Source organism: Microtus oregoni, unplaced genomic scaffold, assembly GCF_018167655.1.
Source record: "Microtus oregoni isolate MIOR12 unplaced genomic scaffold, Mior012 000071F_ref0000514, whole genome shotgun sequence".
Classification (NCBI taxonomy): domain Eukaryota; kingdom Metazoa; phylum Chordata; class Mammalia; order Rodentia; family Cricetidae; genus Microtus; species Microtus oregoni.
In genome coordinates, this window is record NW_024543978.1 from 878,572 (window position 1) to 898,876 (window position 20,305).

A 20,305-nucleotide genomic window follows, 5' to 3' on the forward strand; every position below is an offset into this window, starting at 1 on the left:
TTCACCTTCATCTGCTCTTAGGACAAAAGCCAAGAGCTAGAGAAATACCACCTCAGTCATGATCCTATAGTTCTTTCTTCTTAGAGACAGGAACTCACAACATAGCCAGGGCTGGCATTAGACACACAGTGATCCTTTCTTGGCCTCCTTAGGTCTAGGATTCCAGGTGCCGCCACACATAGAACGACATTACAATTCTCTAAATAAACCACAGAGCCTCACAAGTGCCTCCCTCAGGCAGCCTCTCCACTCCTCTACTCTCAGCAGCTAAGTGAGCACTCCGAGGAAGCTAGTTAATTGTCCCACCCTCTTTTGGAGTCCCAGAAAGGCAAATAGATAGAGAGAGAACTCCAGGAAAAATCACTCATTTGAGGAGAGGAACAATTAAGGGAATTCACTACTGGGAATGTGGGCAGCTTTGGTTTAGGCTGTGTGGTAAGAATAGAGACAGGGACAGCAAGTAGCAAAGACAAGGGGGAGGGAAGAGGTTGGTGAAGGGAACCAAGAGACTGTCACTAAGACGAGGGGCAGCCAGCTATGCCAAACCTACACGAAGATCAGGGACACTTGATGACAAGGTCAAGCACAAAGTACGTGTGGCCATGGCCATGCCTGCCTCAAAGGACACATCTCAGGAGAAAATGTAAAAATAGATCATGCAGATAGAACAGCTCTCAACATCACCATCACTGAGGAAATGTAAACAGTGAGAAACCACCTTGCTGTCAGGAAAACAACCTATTGAGTGTTGGTGGAGCGAGGTGCGAGGAGAGCCTTGAATGGTGTTGGGACTGTAAATTAGTACAGCCACTATGGGAAGCAGAATGGAGAGTCCTCAAGAAACAAAATAAGAAATATCAGATGTGGCAAGTCCATTCCTGGCTACAAGGAAATAAGGTCAGACTTAGTGATCACCATAGCTCTAAAGAAATGGAATCGGCCAGCATGCCTGTCAAATTTTAAGTGAGAGATGGAGCCAGGCTCTGAGGAAGAGTGGTATGTATAGCCCTCAGGGTAGGAACAGTAGGGGATAATGGATGGGAAGGCTATTGAGATGCCCAGAGAAGGAAGATCGCGAGGAACTGGAGTGTGGGTATCCAGAGGACAAGCGCCGACTATCACCAGCAACGGTTTTACAGCAACAAAATAATAAATGTTGGAAGACATTGCTATTTACCCATATCTAACCACTAACTAATTGATGCAGCTATAGACAAAGATGGTGAGCCTGTGTGGGTCTCAGCTGAGTGGACAGGAAGGACATCTCCAACCCCTCTTCTGCTTGACCAGGAGGCTGCTGCATCTACCTGCCCAAAGTTTCTAGCGGTTCTTACGGAGGAGCCTGAACAAGAAGACCCCCAGCTTGCTGCCTGCACTTGGACCCCAAACTGCTGGGTGAGCCCATGGGGCCATGCTCTGTCTACCTGTGGCCTCCTTTCTTGTTCATGGGAGCGTGTGATGGTCAGAGCTTTCCAGCGCTCCTTGCATACCTCTGTGAGGCCTTATTTATACTTCCGTTACATGCCTGGGTCTCAGTTATTTCAGGATGTGGGAAGTGAGACTGCTGCTTGGTCACACTGTGTGCATCAAGTTCAGGTTAATGGCTCATGCATAGGGTAAGCAGAAATTGGTGTCTCCTAGATAACAGGGACCTCATGTGCCTTCTCATGCCTTCTTGGAAAGCACCCACTTCTCACAAACCAAGGATGGTAGTAGATTTGCCCATCGTCAGGCTACAACGCAGAGGGAATGGTGTCATGGCTTATATGCAGAATTTTCTGAATGTGAATGATCCCTGAGCTACATATGGAAAAGACCCAGGCATGGCTTCAAGTCATGCTGGGCACGGAGCCTACTCCCACACACAAGGCTTCATTAATCTGTCAAATGAGAATTTCTGGAGTATAGGGCTGAGGCCAGCCAGTCTATGGTTTGCTGATATGGTGTCAGAGGCTGGTCAGTTATGGGCCAGGGTCATGGCAGAGCCCATGTTAACTCTTCCTACCTCATTTTGTACAATCTCTCTCTCTCTCTCTCTCTCTCTCTCTCTCTCTCTCTCTCTCTCTCTGTTTGTCGAGACACGGTTTCTCTGTGTAGCTTTGGAGTCTGTCCTGACATTCACTCTGAAGACCGGGCTGGCCTCGAACTCACAGAGTTCCACTTGCTTCTACCTCTTGAGTGCTGGGATTAAAGGTGTGCACCAACATCACCTGGCACACAACCTCTTCTTGTATTACGGTTTCCTCTGCCCCTCGCACCTGGCTCGCCGCATCAGCTGAGCATCCTTGAAGAGCGTGAAGGTGGGGGCCGCACCCAGGGCCGAGGGTTCCATGGCCACACCTCGAACGGAGGCATACTCCTTTGCCACGAGACCAAAGGCCACCATCAGGTCAAACCCTGTTGGAACAGGGAATGGAACGGTCAGGAAAGAGGGAGGGACAGGGGCAAAGATTCGACTTAGAGGGGGGCAGGATGTCGAAGAGAGGGCCTGAGAAGATGGCCTGGGATGGGGTCTTAGAGGTGGCTGTGGGCCCAGCACAGCTCCACCCTCCAGAGGAGAATCTAGCCCCTTTCTCTCTAGGCTGACGTCTATCCCTGCTCCCCTTCCTCTATTCCAGTTCTGACAGTGGGGAAATCGCTCACCCAAATGCCCCAGCTTGGAAAGCCATATACAGGACACAGTGGAACCCCTGACACTCAGAGCCAGCCACCTGCCTCATACACCTACCAAACAGGACCCACATTCTGCCCCAACCCAGCTCCAAGTTTGTTCCCTTTAAGGAAGACCTTGGTGAATTCCCCTCTAGCCAGAGTAGAAGTTTCAAGCAGCCCCTTTTGTTCCTTGTAGCCTGAGGACCCTTTAGGGTCCAGACCCCAGCTGTAAGCTGAACTGGCATACCAGTCACTGGGATGATTAGTGTCATGGTTGATCCTCCAAGTACCAGCTCCTTTTATAGCATTAACTGGCACAAATCAGGGAGTGAGATCACATAGGAATTTGGTGTTTAACTATGCACCACCAGACTCAAGGGTGCAGAGGCTCAGCCTTTCCGAGGCCCATTTTAAGGAAGCAGCTGTGCCTGCCCATCTGTCCACTGGCCCTGCATTCCATGGGTCCTTCCATTCATGGATCTCACCACTCACCATCCCTGCCAGCTTCAGGGCAGTGGAAGCCTCAGGCAGACTCTCTTGCTGGGATTCAGGTGAGATACAGCCTTCCTATCACAAAGCCTATCTGTCCACTCAGTACTTTTAAGGCCCTCCCTTGCTGGAAGAATCCCCTGACATGCCTCATGTTAAACATCTGTTCTCCACACTCTTGCATAGTCCTCATGAGGATTCCAGGCTTGGCATGACTTACCCCAGATGCCTGGCAGTAGGGAGCCACCTAGGGCCCAAGTGGGGCTAGCCAGCTCTGCCTCCGCCCTGCACACACCCTGCACACACCCTGCACACACCCTGCACACACCAATACTAACTTTGGATGAAGCAAAAGTAAACTTCCCTGACGGCTTCCGGGCTACCTGACCGGGCTACCTGAAAAGTACCCTGTGGTTGATCCTGGGTCATGAATGCTCCGCCCCAACCTTGGAAGAGTCAAGCAAAGCAGAGGTGAATGCTCCGCCCCAACCTTGGAAGAGTCAAGCAAAGCAGAGGAGGCAAATGACAAGGCACAGCTGACAGAGACGTACAGGACCTACCTGAGAGGGAACTGTCCGAGTTCAGGGCTGGGCAGGCTGCTGGGAGGACAAAGAGTGTCCAGTGAATCACACCAAAGCTAGTCCAACTGCCAAAAGGACCGCTCTGTGGGCCATTTCAGGCCTCTGGTGAGCACAGATGGACCTGCACAGCCCCACTTCCCTCCCTTTGCAATGCCCACCCTGCCACTCCATCCCTCCCTGCCATGCCGGGATCTCACCGAGTGAGCAGGTACCTCTGCCTACCCTGTGCACCCAGGGCCAAAGCCAAGGTTCCACTGGGGACCGCACACAAAAAGTTATGGGCCCAAAGTGAGCCCCCCGGCACCAGATGGTAGGGCCAGGGAGGTGACTGGGTACAGCAACTAGCACAGGCCTGGGGGAGGAGATACAGGCTGACCCTGAAGCCACAGCCAGTGTTCCAGTCACAGTGGCCATTCACTGAGCATTGAGGAACCAATCATCACAGGCATTTGGGCTATGACTGGATAATCCAAGATGGGATATTATAGCTGGGGCAGTGAGCTTCATGGACTTTGAAGGCCCTGTGCCCTGAGCAGCTGATCCTGGCCTTGTGGATTGGAGGCTACCAGGCCACCAGAGACCTGACTATGTCCTGTGGTATCAATGACAGGTTTCTTCTGGGTAGAACTCTCCACACTCTCCATCCATTCCCCAGTCACTCTGATCAGCCCACTCTACTTGTTTTGGGCACCCCACTCTCCATGGCCTCTCCAGTCTGTGTTGGGCCTGGGACCTCACTGGCTCTGGGGTGCACTGGCTTCTGAGCTCTTACTGGCTATGAGGTCTCACTGAGTGAGATCTGGCCTAGTCTGGGATGTGACCAAACCTAAGGTCTGACAGTGTCTATCTGGACCTGGAGTCTGGCGTGGGTTTGAGGTTTAGAAGGAGTCGCAGTCTTGGTGCCTACCAACCTGTGCGGTAGGTGGCAGACACTGCTGTACTCTCTCCTGCTCCATAGACGGCTGAGACCAGGACCCTGTACTTGGTGGCAGACAGCAGGTCAGGAAGTACAACGTGGCTCCTGGTGCCTGGCACAGAGATCTGCAGGGGAGGAGGCCTCTGAGCCTTCCCTCTTAGGCTGCCTTCTCCTTCCAAGGCTGTACTCCCTCTGCCCATCTTTCCCTCTGTAAAGAAGCTGCTACCCTCAATCGATAGGTAAAACCAGCACCTAAATCCCTGGGAGGCTCTTTATAGACTCACCGATTTCTCTGGTCCAGAGCCCGAGGCCGGGGCATAGTTGAGCCGGTAATGTAGGACATGGCCACTTGGTGGTGTCCAGCTGACCTGTAGGCTGTTGGGGGTCTCCGAGGACAAGACCAGGCTGGATGGGGGGTTCCTGCTTGCTGAGGCTATCCAGTAGCACAGACAACATGGAATGCAAGGCTCTCCAGAATGGAGGTACCCACAGCTAGAAGGCCGGCCAGCCAGTCCCTGCACCATCACCTTATGCTCTGTCCTGCTCAGCCCTAACAATGCCCCCTGATGAGTACCCCGCTATCCCTAGAAGGTCTTACACAGAGGCTATGTCACTCTGGCTGGGGAATTTGAACCTCAGCCACCTCAAGAGCCTGTACCCTTTGTGGGCTCGGATCCAATGGTCCAGCCCAGGGTCTCAGGAACTCAGGGGGCCTGCTTGCCAGTGGGAGTATGAGGTTCTGGGCACGTGGATCCAGGAGGGTCTGGGTCCCCTCTGTGCTTCCCCTGTCCCAAGCCCATCTGAGTGGAGGAAAAGGCACCTACTGGGGATGTAGCGGAGGGACACAGGGTCACTGTGAGTGCCGTTCCTGTAGTAGGCAAGGATGGTGATCTCATACTCCACATGACTCATCAGGCCAGGTAGGATGGCTGTGTCAAGGGTCCCTGGGACAGAGATCTGAAGAAAGGAGAGTCCAGGGGTCCGCTTGGATCATAGGGAACCTCCCCTCCAGAGGCAGGATCACAGGCTATGGCAGACAGGTATTCCCAAGATACAGGACATGGATGGACACAGAGTCTAAGTCTCCCATGGTTTTGGGATCTGGGGCCATAGGAATTTCTCTGAAAGGTCTTCTGCCCCTGTTTCCTTACCTCATGGGCCTTCCCTTCTCCCAAGGGCGTCCACTTGATCTGATAAACAAGTACACCAGACAAGGCAGCAGCCACCCATGATAGCTTGACCGAATCTCCTGCGAGCTCCACCACAGACAGCTGAATAGGGCTGGGAGCCTTCTCTGGAAGACAGGGGTAGAAATGGGGTGTAGGGTGTTGACCTAAGGGTCCATCGTACTGAGTAGTGGCCCTGGCCCCTTGTCTCTTGGCAGACCTTACATCACGGTACAGACACTTGTACCCACCTGGCCTAGTACAGCCAGTCAGACACCCAACATAGGCCCTTCAGCAGTACATAAGGACACAGTCCAGCTCCTCCCAGACTTGCTGTCACTGACTCACTTGTGGTCACATGGCCGGTCAGCACAGAGGAGCCACCCCCGAAGTAAAAACAGGTGACTCGGACGGTGTACTTGGTAGAGGAAGAAAGGGGGCCCAGGATGGCTGAGGTAGCATTCCCAGGAACCTGAGTCTGTGGGGGGTAGACAGGCAGATCAGAGAGGCACATGAGCCCCTGACAGGATGGGGATCTAGGCTCAGGATCTACAGCCAAGGCTAGCCTATGGCTCTCAAAATAGGATCCTCAGAATGTTCCCTTAGTGGAGACTCCTTTCCCTGTCTCATCTTTTAGCCCCACAAGCCATTCTGGCTTTCAGTCTGGTGTGACCACAGTCTCAGAGTGACATCGCTATGCATGAATGTATATGTATGTGTCCTTGCTTCAGGTCTTCCCCAATTCCTGCCAGACACAGCCCCCTTGTGGACTGGGACATAATCAATACCGTGTCCCTTGCACCATCTCAAAGGTTATGTAAAGGAAGATAAACAGATCCGGACTGAAGGTGTCCATAGGGAAGAAGAATACAAGGGGTGAGAGCCTAAGAATACTAGGCTACCAGTGCCTGTGGGAATGCCGAATCTACCTAAGATTCTGGGTCCCCCAGGAGGCCCTTGTGACTTTTGGGCCCCTGCTCTTACCTGTCCAGAGTGGCTGCCGTCACTGGAGACATAGCTGACCTTGACCAGGCGCACGGGCCTCTGGGCTTCCCAGGACACACAAGCTGAGCTGTGGTTCACATCTGAGAAACTCAGGTGTCTTGGGGGCCACAGAGCAGCTGCAGAGAATAGCAAGGCCGCAGGAGCTGGCATCCCTACACTTGGGACTGGGAAAAGGGTGGGATGTGCTAGGGCTGAGGAGCATATGGGGCATCTGAAGTCAGCTGTGGTCTCCTGATGGAGGAAGGTCATTGGTTAAAAAAATAAAGAAACTGCTTGGCTGGCCCTCATAGGTTAGAACATAGGGGGAGGAGTAAACGGAACAGAATGCTGGAAGAAAGAAACTGAGTCAAGGAGTCGCCATGATTCTCCCACTCCAGGCAGATGCAGGTTAAGATCATTCCTGGTAAGCCAGCTCGTGGGCTACAGCAGATTATTAGAAATGGGCTAGTCCAGGTGCGAGAGCTAGCCTAGAAGAGGCTAGATAGAAATGGGCCAAGCGGTGTTTAAAAGAATACAGTTTCCGTGTAATTATTTCGGGTAAAGCTAGCCGGGCGGGCGGCCCGGTGCCGGGGACGCAGCCCCGCCGCTCCTAATGCAACAGAGTGGCGCCCAGACGTGATGGACTAAATCCACTTAAAAACCTGAGAAGGCTTAAAAATAAGGAAGAGGGCTGGAGAGATGGCTCAGTGATTAAGAGCATTGCCTGTTCTTCCAAAGGTCCTGAATTCAATTCCCAGCAACCACATGGTGGCTCACAACCATCTGTAATGAGGTCTGGTGCCCTCTTATGGCCTGCAGACATACACACAGAACATTGTATACATAATAAATAAATATAAGAATTTTTTTTTAAAAAAAAAAGGAAGAGAGAGTTTAACACAGATTTTTGCTGTTTGTTGGTGGCGTGCTATAGAGAGATTTCCTGATGCGGCAACAGCAGCATAAAAAACGCTGCGTCATTTTAAAGCGCAGCTTCCTGGGGCTTTGCTGCCAGCATGAACTCTGGCTTTAAAGCATTTCAAAGGCTTTTTAGGGGACTGGATGTTTCTGTTCCCGCTTGGGATCGGAAGGAGAGTGCTCTGAGACCCTGCGGATGGATGGCTCAGCGCTCCCGCCTGCATCCCGCCTGCAACTGGGCAGCCGGCTGAATCAGGCTTAGGCAGGTGGAAGAGCATGGCGGATTCCGGCTCTGCGTGTCAGATTTAGCTGTAACTTGGATGAAAAGAGTTTCTGTGCTGCATGCTCAGTCTCAAAATTAAACTGCTGAGTGTGGCTCCAATGTGGACTTGCTGTGTGCCTGGAACTGTGCGCTGCTCAGGGGCACCAAAAGGATCTGAGGCAGGAGCGAAAGCTCCCTGCTGGTCAGCAGGAACTACCGTAATTACTGTAATAACAGCGCACTTAAGGTTTCAACTGGGCAGGACACAGATGGTACCATATTACCTGTACATGGTGCAACTTAAGTTTTTAAGAACTGCTTAACATTTTAAGAAATGCTCCTGGATAGTAAAAAAATGTTACAGATTCACAATAAAACAGATTCAGACATAAAAGACCACACTGTTGGATGAATGTACGTAGGCTTGAGAGAGAGAAGAAAAAGAATATAGAGAATAAAGTTAATGGTTTAAAAAAAAGGTAAAGTCTTTAAAGAGACAGAGTACAGATAGTTATAGATTAAAAGAAATAAAGAAAAATAAGCCATGTAAAAATGGAAAATTCACAGAGAGTCTGGATTATGTACATTGTGTTTTCTTTAAAATTTTTGACTGTGAAGGAGCTAAGTACAGAGAGACATTTCATTACATGGGCTGCCAAGCTAAACCAGAATGGATATAAGGGTATTACGATTTCAAAATTTGGGTCTAAGGATATGAGGCTTTGGAGAGGGTCTTCTTTTGTTTTCACAGAGGACCAGACCCTATGGATTGCATCTATCCCGATATGGTATGATAGACCACGACCTCCTGAAAAGTTTCTGTGAACATCTTCAGAAAATTGCTTCGCTCAACTGCCAACTGAGATGAAACTAGCACACAGGTTATACCATGAAAGACCTAATTAATGACGCCCCCATTCAGCAGGAAGCAGTTTGGAGAGAAAAAACTGCGCCCATGTTCCCAAATATGGTTTATAAATGTTCTTTTACATTTAAAGGGGGAAATGATATAGGTATGAATAATTTGCATTGGTATGGATTTTACAGTCAATTTTGTTATATGTATATGTATTTCTGATCTTGAATAAGGTGTTGTGATTATGTAGTTCATTTTTAAAATGTAATGTATAATAGGAAATATAGGTTGCTAATGGATAATCATCGATGATAGTAAAGTTTGTAGTCATGTTACTTGGATTTTCTAGATATATAGAGATATATTTCAGATAGGCATTCTTCATATCTCTCAAAGGCTACAGAATATGGCATTTAAAATAGTTTAATAACTTAGGACTTTTCATGACAATGAGACACTCTGCTCCTGGCAGCACCAATCTACTTCAAGAAGAAGATGGGCATCAAAGAGGATCCTTATGGAGTTTGATAGCCATTTGGGCAAGAAACTGTTCTTGCCTGGACTGTTGCATAAACTGGACAAAGAGAACCTGCAGAGAGAGGACTGCTGAACCTGCCTAAAGGTGAGATGATCTTTTGGGGTTCCTGATTCATGAAAGAGTCTGCGAGACATTCTGCAGGACACAACAGATAGTGACTGAACTGACTTTGAATTTTCCTGCTTTATGGAAATGTCTGCTGGATACCATGGGCCTGAAGGCTGAAGATGGATGCCCCAACGGTACAGAGGAACTTTGGGTGACTGTCCAGGCAGCGAGATGTCTTTGTCATTTATAGAGTTTGAAGTTTCTTAGTTCTTGTTTACTTAGGTAATATTATATCCTTCTGGAGTCTTTGATGGAGTTGAAGAATGGATAGATAGTTATAGTTTTCCATTGTTATGATAAAAGATAAAATAGATATAAATATTGCAACTGTAATTCTTGCTTAATAACTGTTTTGTTATATGTAATTTTGCTATGTTAAAGTTAAAGCCTTTCCTTTTTGTTTAAACAGAAAAAGGGGAAATGATGGAGGAAGGTCATTGGTTAAAAAAAAAAATAGGGCTGGAGAGATGGCTCAGTGGTTAAGAGCATTGCCTACTCTTCCAAAGGTCCTGAGTTCAATTCCCAGCAACCACATGGTGGCTCACAACCATCTGTAATGAGGTCTGGTGTAGACATACAGACAGAATATTGTATACATAATAAATAAATATTTAAAAAAAATAAAGAAAGAAACTGCTTGGCTGGCCCTCATAGGGTAAAACATAGGTGGGAGGAGTAAACAGAACAGAATGCTGGGAGGAAGAGTAAGTGAGCTTAGTTTCGACAGCTCTCCTCTCGGGGGCAGATGCCTCAGAGAGACGCCATGCCCTGCTCCCGGGCAAACACACGCGATGAAGCTCCAACCCAGGATGGACTTAGGCTAGAATCTTCCCGGTAAGACCGGTGCTCACAGATTATTAGAGATGGGTTGATCGGGATATCAAAATTAGCCAGTAAGAGCTAGAGCTAAAGGGCCAAGCAGTGTTTAAATGAATACAATTTGTGTGTTGTTATTTCGGGGCATAAACTAGCAGGTGGCCGGGGTGCTGGGGACGCAGCCCCGCCGCTCATATTACTACAGTCTCCTACCCTGGAGGGAGCTAAAACACAGAGCAGGGAGCCGGGCAGTGGTGGTGCACACCTTTAACCCCAGCGCTCAGGAGGCAGAGGCAGGTGGATCTCTGTGAGTTCGAGGCCAGCCTCGAACAAGAGCTAGTTCCAAAGCTACAGAGAAATCCTGTCTCAAAAAAAAAAAACAAAAACAACAAAACAAACAAACTAAACCCAGAGCACGGTATCCGCTCTGTGGATGCATGACCTGGGAAGGTTACTCACTGGTCCTGGCACTGATGCTCCGGACCTCACTGGCCTCTGGTCCCCGAAGGCTCTGCACTGACACCTCATAGTCACGGCCTGGCTCCAGGCCTTCCAGCAGTACCTCAGGCTGTCCCACATGTACCTGGCAGGGACACGGCAACACATGTCTCAGCACCAAGCCCTGCCATCTGTCCCACCTGTCTCCCTTTTCCCACCTCTCACCTCTCTCCTTTGCTTCTCCCCAGGGGAGGCAGTCAGCAAGTACCGCACCAAGTACTGAGTGGCCCCAGCAGAGGGCTGCCAGGTGAGGTGGAGGGTTCTGGGTGTCGCTGAAGCCAGGGTCAGTGCCCCAGGTGGAGGGAGGGGTGCTGAGGGGGGATGACCATCCCATCAGGGCAATCTTAGGGGTGTGGCACATGCAGAACTCATAAACATGAACAAAGAAACCCTTTTCCCAATGATAAGACTTTCAGTAGGTAGGGATGTATAGATGGGGCACAGTCAGGTAGACAACCACCAATCAGAGCACTTGTCTCAATTGTCAGTGGGCTGTAGTTTTCAACTCACAGTTCTGGGGGAGCCAGATAATCCTGCTGGCCTAAAGCAATTTGCTACAAAGGTAGTGATTGATGTAACCTCCAGGTTGAAAGACACACACACACACACAATATATGAAGCCATCTCTGTGAATGACTAGAGACAGACAGCAGAATCGAGGTTGCCAGGGCTGGGTGAAGAAGGACCAGGGGTACCAATGAAATGTACAGTTTCCTTGGGAAATAAATATGATCTATGATGGCCTTGGTGTATATAGCCTTGAATATACTGTGCTTTTTTATTTATTCATATTTCTGTCTTTTGAGACACCGTTTCTGTTTGTAACCCTAGCTGTTCTGGAACTCATTATGTAGACCATGCTGGCATTGAACTTAGAGATCCATCCACCTGTCTCTGCCCCTCTAGTTCTGGAATTACAGTGTGTGCTACTGCACCTGGCAAAGTCCTGAAAATACTAACAGCCATCAATTGTCCCCTGTAAGTGGGTGAGTGAGGGCATATGAGTTCTCAGCGCAGCTGTTAGCCAGGCATCATGGTGGGTCCATGAACAGCTGGGAGCTAGTGGCCTCAGCCATGGGCTTTGGTTGTTAGACAGGATAGGAGCCTTAGGACACCTTAAGCAGCAGTAGTAAGGAATGATGTTTGAAAGAGGATACCAGGGTCAGAGAGGCTTGGAATGGTGGCTCGTGGGAACACTCTAGACCCAGAGCTGCCTATAGTTATGCCCTGGCAGTGTAGTCCCAAAGGGGCAGGACTAGACGGAGGTCACCCCTCTACCTGTGGTTGCCCAGCCTTGCAGGCTCTTGCCAAAACCACTCTCATAGACAGGAAACACGGAGACCATGTATTCTGTGTTGGAGGTCAGGTTTCGGAGCTCCATGGATGAGACAGGGCCCTCCACCACCACCTGGGCAGAAAAGTCCTGTCAACAGGGTGTACTTGGGGGGCATGGTCCCATCATCCTGAAATATGTCCCCATACAGAGCAGAGCAGCACCAGGTACCATGGAGACAGGCGAGACAGTGGAACAATCCATTTGTCTATCAGTGTGTCATCAAAACCACATCTGGGTGTCTTCAGTCACTGCTTAGCGCTCCCCACTCTGACTTGGTCTGGTTGGATACATCTTATATAGCTACCCCTCCCAAGTCCACCCCCTTGGCTTTCCTGTCTCATGTGGACTTAGTGAGCTGGAGACCTTCATTCTATGGCCCATCTACAGCTCAGCAGAGCCCCCCCCCCCAGCCAGGCTGCCAGAGTCCTGTCAGCCCAAGCTCCCAAGAAGAGGTTGAACCAGGAGACCCCCTCTTACCTCCTTGGGGGCACCACCCCTAGAAGGCTGCCACACAATTAGATACTTAAGGGGTGGGTATGAGGCCGGAGTCCAAGACAGGTGGACACTGGATGAGGTGACGTGGGTGAGGACAAGTCTGGTGGGCATGGGGAGGGGATCCAGGGCCAGAGTAGCCTCTGCTGGTTTGACTGTGGGGAAAGGTAGTTAGGGAGCAAGCAAGCGCGTCTATTTGCTCCCCCTGGTGGCCATGTGCAGGAGGTACAGGAAAATTCTCCCAACATAGCCAAGGACAGACATCCCCCTGGTTTAGTACAGGCCATGAAAACTGACCAGGTGTAGCCTCAGCCTCCCTGTCCTACGGTCACTGTGGGGTTGCATCCTTACCTGGGCCCCTGCCCTGGATCTTTTGGCAAACGAGGCGGCTGAGCAGAGCAGCTAGGGTGGCCAGCTGGGGGAAGTCCAGCACATTGTGGACGGTGATGTCCAGTGGCTGGGACGCCAGGAGCTTCAGTTCAGCCTCATCGGCGTTCTTCACACCTGCTTTGGAAAGCACGTGATAGCAGGTGGCCAACAGAGTGTGCCACTCTGAGTTCTCATCCTGTTTACACACAGTGCCCCTGGGGAGAGACCTGCCAGAGTCCCCAGCATACCGGAGGACACACAGTGAAGCCAATGACCTAGATCCCATGGGATCTCAATGGGACATAGGAATGAGCCAGGGGAGGCCAGTATGCTTAATTCTGGGAGCTCTGGAAAGCGGGCCAGACTATGTGGATGTTGGCGACGGGTGTCCATAAAAGAGGGGACTCATGGGTAGAGTAGGGCTCCTAGAGGAACCCCTACACTTGAAGTTTCCTTCCCCATCGAACACAGGGCAGTGAGTGTGGTTGATGCCCCAGAGAGCACCAGGAACAATCCTTGCTTGGGGAGCAGATGGAGAAGGTAGGAGAGCTGTCAGACACAAGAGCAGTTGCCAGGCAGGGAACCCATTTGAAGGCTACCTGCAGTGTGAGCTGAAGGGCTGCAAGGAGTTAGGGGAGTGTCACAACAAAGTGGGCAGGGACAGATACTGAGATGCTGCTACAAGGTGCAGCCATGTCTCACGCTCTGGCCTCTATCGGTGTGGAAACTGCAGGTCACCCAATCTTTCAGCGGAGGTGAGCCCAAATACAGATGTGTCTGTGACCCAGAGCCCACCCAGCCATGAGCATTCTAACCTAGGGCCTGGGCACTGTGCAGGCTCACCCACAACAAAGACATCGATGTCCTGATCCTTAAGAATCCGGGCAGCTGTGCGCACATCATCTTGGGACTTGCCATCTGTCACCAGAATCAACACCTTGGCTGCCTCTGAACGGGCACCTGCTGCTGGCTTCAGGTTCTGCCCCAGTACATGGGTTAGGGCGAGGCCTTAGGAAAATGAGGGACAAAGTGACAGGCAACCACTCCCTCCTCAGGTGCCTTTTCGGCTACAGCTGCTCCCACACTTGATCCCAGGGCTCTCTGTTCTCGCGTCTTGTCCGTCCTTCCTTGCCAGACTAAGGACACCGGGGACCAGGGACAACGCCTGCTGTGGAGGGTACCCAAGGCCCAGCAAGGCCATGTCTGTGTCTTCTAAGGAGCCACCTGTGAGACCGAGAGTTCAGCTGAGTGGGACCCAGACAGAAGCTGCCTATGATCAGCATAGACACTCGATCTCAACAAGGTGCCCAAAGTTCCACACTTTTGCCGAAGGTTGAGGTGGGTGCAGGTGGAATTTGCTCTCTAAAGTATGGAGTGGGTTCAGCACCTGCCCATCATACAAATGTTCAGGGGTGGAAGGGGATTAAAAGGAGGTTGGTCAAGGGGCTTCATAATAGCCAAACCTCAAGGCTCAAGACTTACCTGTGAATGTGTTTCCTCCCCTGTACCGGAGGCTGTGCACAGCTGCCAGCACCTGCTCCTTGGTGTGGAAGGAGTTCAGGTCCCACTCGGTCCGGGGGTCTCCACTGTACTGAGTCAGACCTGGGGGTGGACTCTGGCTGCTGAGGGTGTTTTGTTTTGTTTGATTTTGGTTTCTTTCCTTCTTCTTCTTTTTTTTTTTTTTTTTTTTTTTTTTTTTTTTGCAGCCCTAGGGAAAGCACGCTAGGCAATATTGTACTACTGCACCCTCAATGCCAGGACTATTTTGAAGTCTACAGAGTTGCCTGCTCTGGGCACAGCCATTGGTGGTTCCACTTCCAGGAAAAGACACATTTTCAGGGTCCAAGGCTCTCCTAGGAGTACCATCAGAGGGACTGACTAGGAGTCAGTCATTCCCGCAGACTATAACAGCTACCCTGGTTCACAGGGAAAGTGAATCAGTCACATGACCCAATCCAGACCAAGCAGGCTTCCATCAGCCAGGTTTCTCAACTCTCCTCACAGGCTGATGGACTTTGGGAGGCTATAGCATTTCCTATCCTGTTATGAGGGCAGCTGCCAGCCTTTGCTGGTGAGGGCTTAAGAGGTCCCATCTCCCCCAAGGGCAAGACAAAGGAGGTGGTACCCACCTACTTGGACTTTATCTGGTCCTATTTCAAACGGTGTGATGATGCTGGCCAGGAAGTCTTTGACCTGCTGGAAGTGGCTGTGGCCGATGCTCCAGGACCCGTCCACCAGGAAGATTATATCGGTAGGAGTTGGGGGCATACAATGGAACTGGGGGTCAACTGGGGCAGGTAAGAATGGGTGAGCTATTGGGTGAGGCTTGTGACCTCCCCAGGACACCTGAGGTATTGTAGACCTGACTGAAGGCCTCAAAATACCCTTCCCTGAGATCTTCGGGGTCAGGGTCTTCAAGGACTTTGTGTCCCCCTAGATTTAGAAAAGCCTCTTGCATCCTAGTTTGGGGTTTCAAAGAGGGCTGATCACAGTCTCAGGTCTAGGGGTCACCTCTGCCTTCCAAGGCCCCTGGCAGCACTATGTCTGAATCTGACAATTTAGTCCCTGGGCTGAGCAGGCTCCAGCATCCACATTTCCAGACCTAACTGCCTGTAGGTGGCCACCAGTCACGGGTGAGGGTGCTAGCACCAAAGACAGTCCAAACCGGATAAACTGGCAGGAAGACCAGGCAGGGCAGTAGCAATCAGGAACTACTTCTGTGACCTCAGAATCTTCCATCACCCTAGAGTTCTTTGTGGATAACATGCTTCCTTGGGCCCCTGATAATTTGACACAGATTGCTCCTGGCAGGCCTCATGAGATTCTTAAACACAGCCAGGTAGGTGATTTTTCTGTGGTTTCTGATGCTCAGTCTAAAGGGGGAGGCCCAGGCATGTCTGTAAGACCCTCAATAGTGGGGTAAACATTGCAGTAGAAGACCTGATTCCTAACAACATAATGGGGCACAGGGCCTGACATGAGGCAGTAATGACCAAATCTGAGCACAGAAGTCTTTCCCCAGCTCTGTGTCTGGTGAAGAAGGCAGTGTGCTCCTGATGCGAGGGGCACAGGCGAGGAGGTGGCCTCGCTTGATCTGACCCCACAGAACACAGCAGTCACCTTACCTAGCTGTTCTCCCTTCCCCACAGAGTCTGCAATGTGGCTCTGCCTCTCCAGGTCTGTGGTTGGCTGAGCGGGGTCCTGCACACCAAAGCCTTGCTTGGGTTTCCTCTGATCCTTATTGGCCACTGCTGGAGGCAAGGGGAAGAGTTACATCTGCTACCACGCACCTCCCAGACCTAAGCTAGGGCTCTGGGACAAAGGCTACCTGGCCCCTATACCTGAGATTGTGAGTCCAGGAATATGACTAGCCTAAATTAAAGCTAGAGCATGTGATCAAATACAAATAAGAATTTATGGCCATAAGGCAAGAGACACAAGAAGCATCAGAGGGCTTCCCTCCCCCCCACCCCCACCACACACACAACCTCCAGGATTTACTTCCACTCCACTTTGACCCACCAAGAATGGGCCGGTCTCTGTTCAAGGTGAAGACGATACTGGGCTCAGGTGTTTTCTCAGGGTCTGAGGCCTGCAGAGGGAAAGAGGTAGGATCCAGGGTGGGTCCTACCAGCCTCCGGCTGCCTCTGCTCAGAGAGTGGCTCTTCAGATCCTCAACTACAGAGAGAGGAGGGACTGACTGTTAGGGCATCAGCCCAGGGTGGAAGCAGGGGCTTGGGGTTTGGGGGTTTATATACTTTCCTGAACATTTCCACCTCATGGGAGGAGAGCAGCAATGTCAGGAACAGGAAACAAGACCCTAGCACCTCACAGGCAAAATGCCCCAGGTCACAAGGCCAGATGCCTTCCGCCCACACCCACCCCTGTCTGCGTGCAGGAGGACTTACTCACAAACTCCCTTCGCACCAGCAGGACAGGCCCAGAGTCAGTGAGCTCGAAGATCTGCAAGATGTAGCCCTTGGAAGGGCTCAGGCCACCCACAGTGGCCTTGGGCATCTTGGTGGTTAATATCAGCTCCTGCTCCAAGTCCCCTAGGTGGAGGTGGAGAATTGTTGAGACTCCCAAATTTACTATACATATGTGAACATACATGTGGGTCAACGTGTGCGCACCAGGAATGGAGTTAAGTGTAATGGAATTGAAGTCTGTGTTCCAGGAGATAAACAGATTAAGAAATAGAAAAATGGTAGTGGTGACCTCTGGGCACCATCCCACCCGGAGAAGTTTCCAACTTGTGAAAGAAATTACAAAGAAGCTTACAGCCAGGTGTGGGGATACATGCCTTTAATTCCAGCACTGGGAGGGCAGAGCCAGGCAGATCTCTTGTTTGAGGCCAGCCTTGTCTACAAAGCAAGTTCCAGAACAACCAGCCTTAGCAGTGAAGGAAATTATCGAAAACAAAGCTGGAGAAGTGGCCAAGAGAACTCGGCAGCTTTGACCTCATAATTCTGGCTTCGAGGATAGAAGAAAGGTATGTGGAACCTTCCTCCTTGTTTAAGGAAAGCGACTAAGGCCATCCATGTGTCAGGGGTGTGCTGACTGGAAGCCCAGAGAGGTTACTGTGTGAAACTGTGAAGGAGAAACCTGTATTTCCTTGGAGACCCCAAGATATTGGAGATGCCAGAGTTATGAGATATCTGGTGAAGAAAGCTGCTCACAAGGAGTGGGGCCATCCCCTGAGAAAGAAGTGTGTTGCAGTCAACACAACTGAAGGGAATTGGATTTCTGCAGAACATTCTGACATCAGACGTGGAAACATAGTTTGGAATTTCTCGGCTGGTTTTCGGTCTTGTTTTGGTCCAGTATTTCCATACTTTCTTCCCTGTGTTTGGGGATGGTAATGAGTATCCTGTGCCATTATATGTTGGAAGTATGTAATCTGTTTTTTATTTTAATTACAATGAAAGTTACTACATGACTCAGAAGAGACTCTGGACTTTGGACTTTTAAATGTTGTTTAGATTGTGATAGAGTGGGATCTTTTGTATTTGGACTGAATGCATTTTTGTATTATGATATAGTTACATGCCTTTAGGGGATAGGGAGTGGAATTTGGTGGTTGGAAAGAAAATGTCCCCCATCGTGTGTGGGGTTTTAAGGAGGCATGGCTTTGTTGTTGGAAGTGGGGGTCACTGGATACAGGCTTACACTTGTCCTGTGTAAACCGTGTTCATTGAGATAGTTTACTTCCTGTTGCCTTTGGTTTGTTACAGATTAAAGACAGCTGACTTCATTTTTCTTTTTAATTCAACAATGTTAGATTTTTATCATTTCCTCAGCTAGAGGTTAATATTTTGGGTGGTTTTTCCTCAACAACATTGTGAATTACACATCATAAATTGTTTTTGTTGTTCTGAGAATTGACTGACCATAAGATGTTTTGTGGTTTGTGAACTCTATGACCATAAACATGTACCATTCCCATGATCATAAAAATAACTGCAATATTCCACTCTTAAATCACTTTCTTGCTTAATGTAAAGAAACTGCTTTTGCCTTTAATATGGACTGTTTCTATTCTCCTACTATGGGAGATTGAAAATAAGACCTAGCCATTAATAAATTTTTGCCTTGCAAAAAAAAAAAAAAAGACTAGCCTAAACTATATAGTGTGACCCTATCTCAACTTAAAAAAAAAGAAAAAGAAAACAGACTAGGACATTAGCCCACCTTTATAGATATAGACTAATAACCAACTGTCATACTGAAAATATGTTATGAGATTTAATATATCTACTGAATAGGATTCATGAAGCAGGATAGAGATGGGGTATTCAGAGGTTGAAGCACCACCTATGAAAGGTGACAAAGATATCAGGCTTGCCACATGTTTATAAGGATGTGTACTGCTCTGTCTAAGGTGGTCACCAGGGCATGAGGAGATGAATGAGTGACTATCAAGCTTATGAAGACATGAACTCTTCATCCAATACCTGCCAGCCAATCTTAATGCTACAGTAAAAGTAAACATGGACAGCCATCTGCGATACAAAAAAAAAAAAAAAACCCAAGAACACCCATACCACTAGCAACAATCTTCACTAGCAAACACAGGCTAACTTGAACCTGACTAAACTCCAGGATCCAACTACCAATCTGCAGGAGACACAGGGGAGAGAGGGGCAAATCACACAGCATCTCAAATATGTCATTGCTAGACAAGGAAACAGGGATCTGGCTTCTCCTACAAGTAAATACCAAGGGAAAAGGAGAGAAGAAAAATTAAAAGAGGCACAAGACTAGTAAGATGTATACCTCAACCTGGCGTGTGGCGCACACTTGGCAATCTCAATACTCAGGAGACTGAGGCAAGGGAATTGTGAGCTCAAGGCCAAGCTGGGCCACAAAGAAAGACCCTATTTGTAGTAATAAGAGTGGTGGAGCGGTGGGGCTGCCCGGCTAGCTTATGCCCGAAATAACAACACACAAACTGTATTCATTTAAACACTGCTTGGCCCTTTAGCTCTAGCCCTTACAGGCTAATTCTCACATCCCGATCAACCCATCTCTAATAATCTGTGAGCACCGGTCTTACCGGGAAAGATTCAGCATGTCTAACCTGGCGGCTTGCTTCATCGCGTGCGTCTGCCAGGGAGAGCGGAGCATGGCATCTCTCTGAGGCGTCTGCTCCTGAGAGGAGAGCTGTGGAGTCTGAGCTCACTGCCTCTTCCTCCCACCTATGTTCTAACCAATAAAATGGGCCAAGGCAGTTCCTTTATTAGCCAATGACCTTCCTCCATCACCTATTTCGGGGGGGGGGGGATGTGTATCCTCGTTTGGGGTCCTAATTAAGGTTGCGCAATTATAGAAGATATTTCTGGATGAACTACAAAGTTGTGGTTTTAATTTGGAGGCATGCCAATGGCCCTTGAGCTGTGTTTGAGTCGTTCCTTCTTCAAGAACAAATACAGACAGACTTGTACAATGTCTCAGATTTTGCTTTAAGATCATGCAGCCAGGAGGGTGACAAGAAGGGAAACAAAGCTGGCCTGGCCACATGTTACCTGTGGTGCTTAGTGTGGAACCCCAGACTCCGTTACACCCTGTTGTTTTCCAGGTGTTTAAAATTCCCATAAAAATAGCCCCAAAGAAGAAGAGAATAAAAGTGTAACAAAAGTATATCAAAAAGAAACCAAATTGGAAGAATGTAGCTTTAAAGTTCAATAAATCAATTACTTTGTTAAATAAAAATAGATAAAATGTTTCAACTAAAAGACAAAGATTGGGGCTGGAAAGATGGCAACCAGTTACGAGTAGCAGATGAAGTTCAGTTACCGGCCAACGCTTAGTAGCTCGCAGCTGC

At 49.4% G+C, this 20,305-nt stretch overlaps 1 protein-coding gene across 1 annotated transcript in view; it reads right to left on the bottom strand.

Annotated features, from left to right (window-relative positions):
* Col20a1 (collagen type XX alpha 1 chain) overlaps window positions 1-20,305 on the bottom strand; it is a 37,025-nt gene that overhangs the window by 10,720 nt on the left and 6,000 nt on the right. Inside the window, exons 4-21 of the mRNA XM_041641696.1 lie at window positions 16,890-17,033; window positions 16,504-16,659; window positions 15,111-15,269; window positions 14,464-14,583; window positions 13,825-13,989; window positions 12,964-13,116; window positions 12,598-12,767; window positions 12,063-12,192; window positions 10,950-11,095; window positions 10,746-10,869; window positions 6,789-6,925; window positions 6,153-6,282; window positions 5,790-5,932; window positions 5,463-5,595; window positions 4,923-5,071; window positions 4,634-4,763; window positions 3,702-3,740; window positions 2,259-2,397 (exon numbers count right to left, since the gene is read on the bottom strand). Coding sequence (XP_041497630.1) covers window positions 2,259-2,397; window positions 3,702-3,740; window positions 4,634-4,763; window positions 4,923-5,071; window positions 5,463-5,595; window positions 5,790-5,932; window positions 6,153-6,282; window positions 6,789-6,925; window positions 10,746-10,869; window positions 10,950-11,095; window positions 12,063-12,192; window positions 12,598-12,767; window positions 12,964-13,116; window positions 13,825-13,989; window positions 14,464-14,583; window positions 15,111-15,269; window positions 16,504-16,659; window positions 16,890-17,033 — 2,467 coding nt within the window. The remainder of the gene's footprint in view (window positions 1-2,258; window positions 2,398-3,701; window positions 3,741-4,633; window positions 4,764-4,922; window positions 5,072-5,462; window positions 5,596-5,789; window positions 5,933-6,152; window positions 6,283-6,788; window positions 6,926-10,745; window positions 10,870-10,949; window positions 11,096-12,062; window positions 12,193-12,597; window positions 12,768-12,963; window positions 13,117-13,824; window positions 13,990-14,463; window positions 14,584-15,110; window positions 15,270-16,503; window positions 16,660-16,889; window positions 17,034-20,305) is intronic.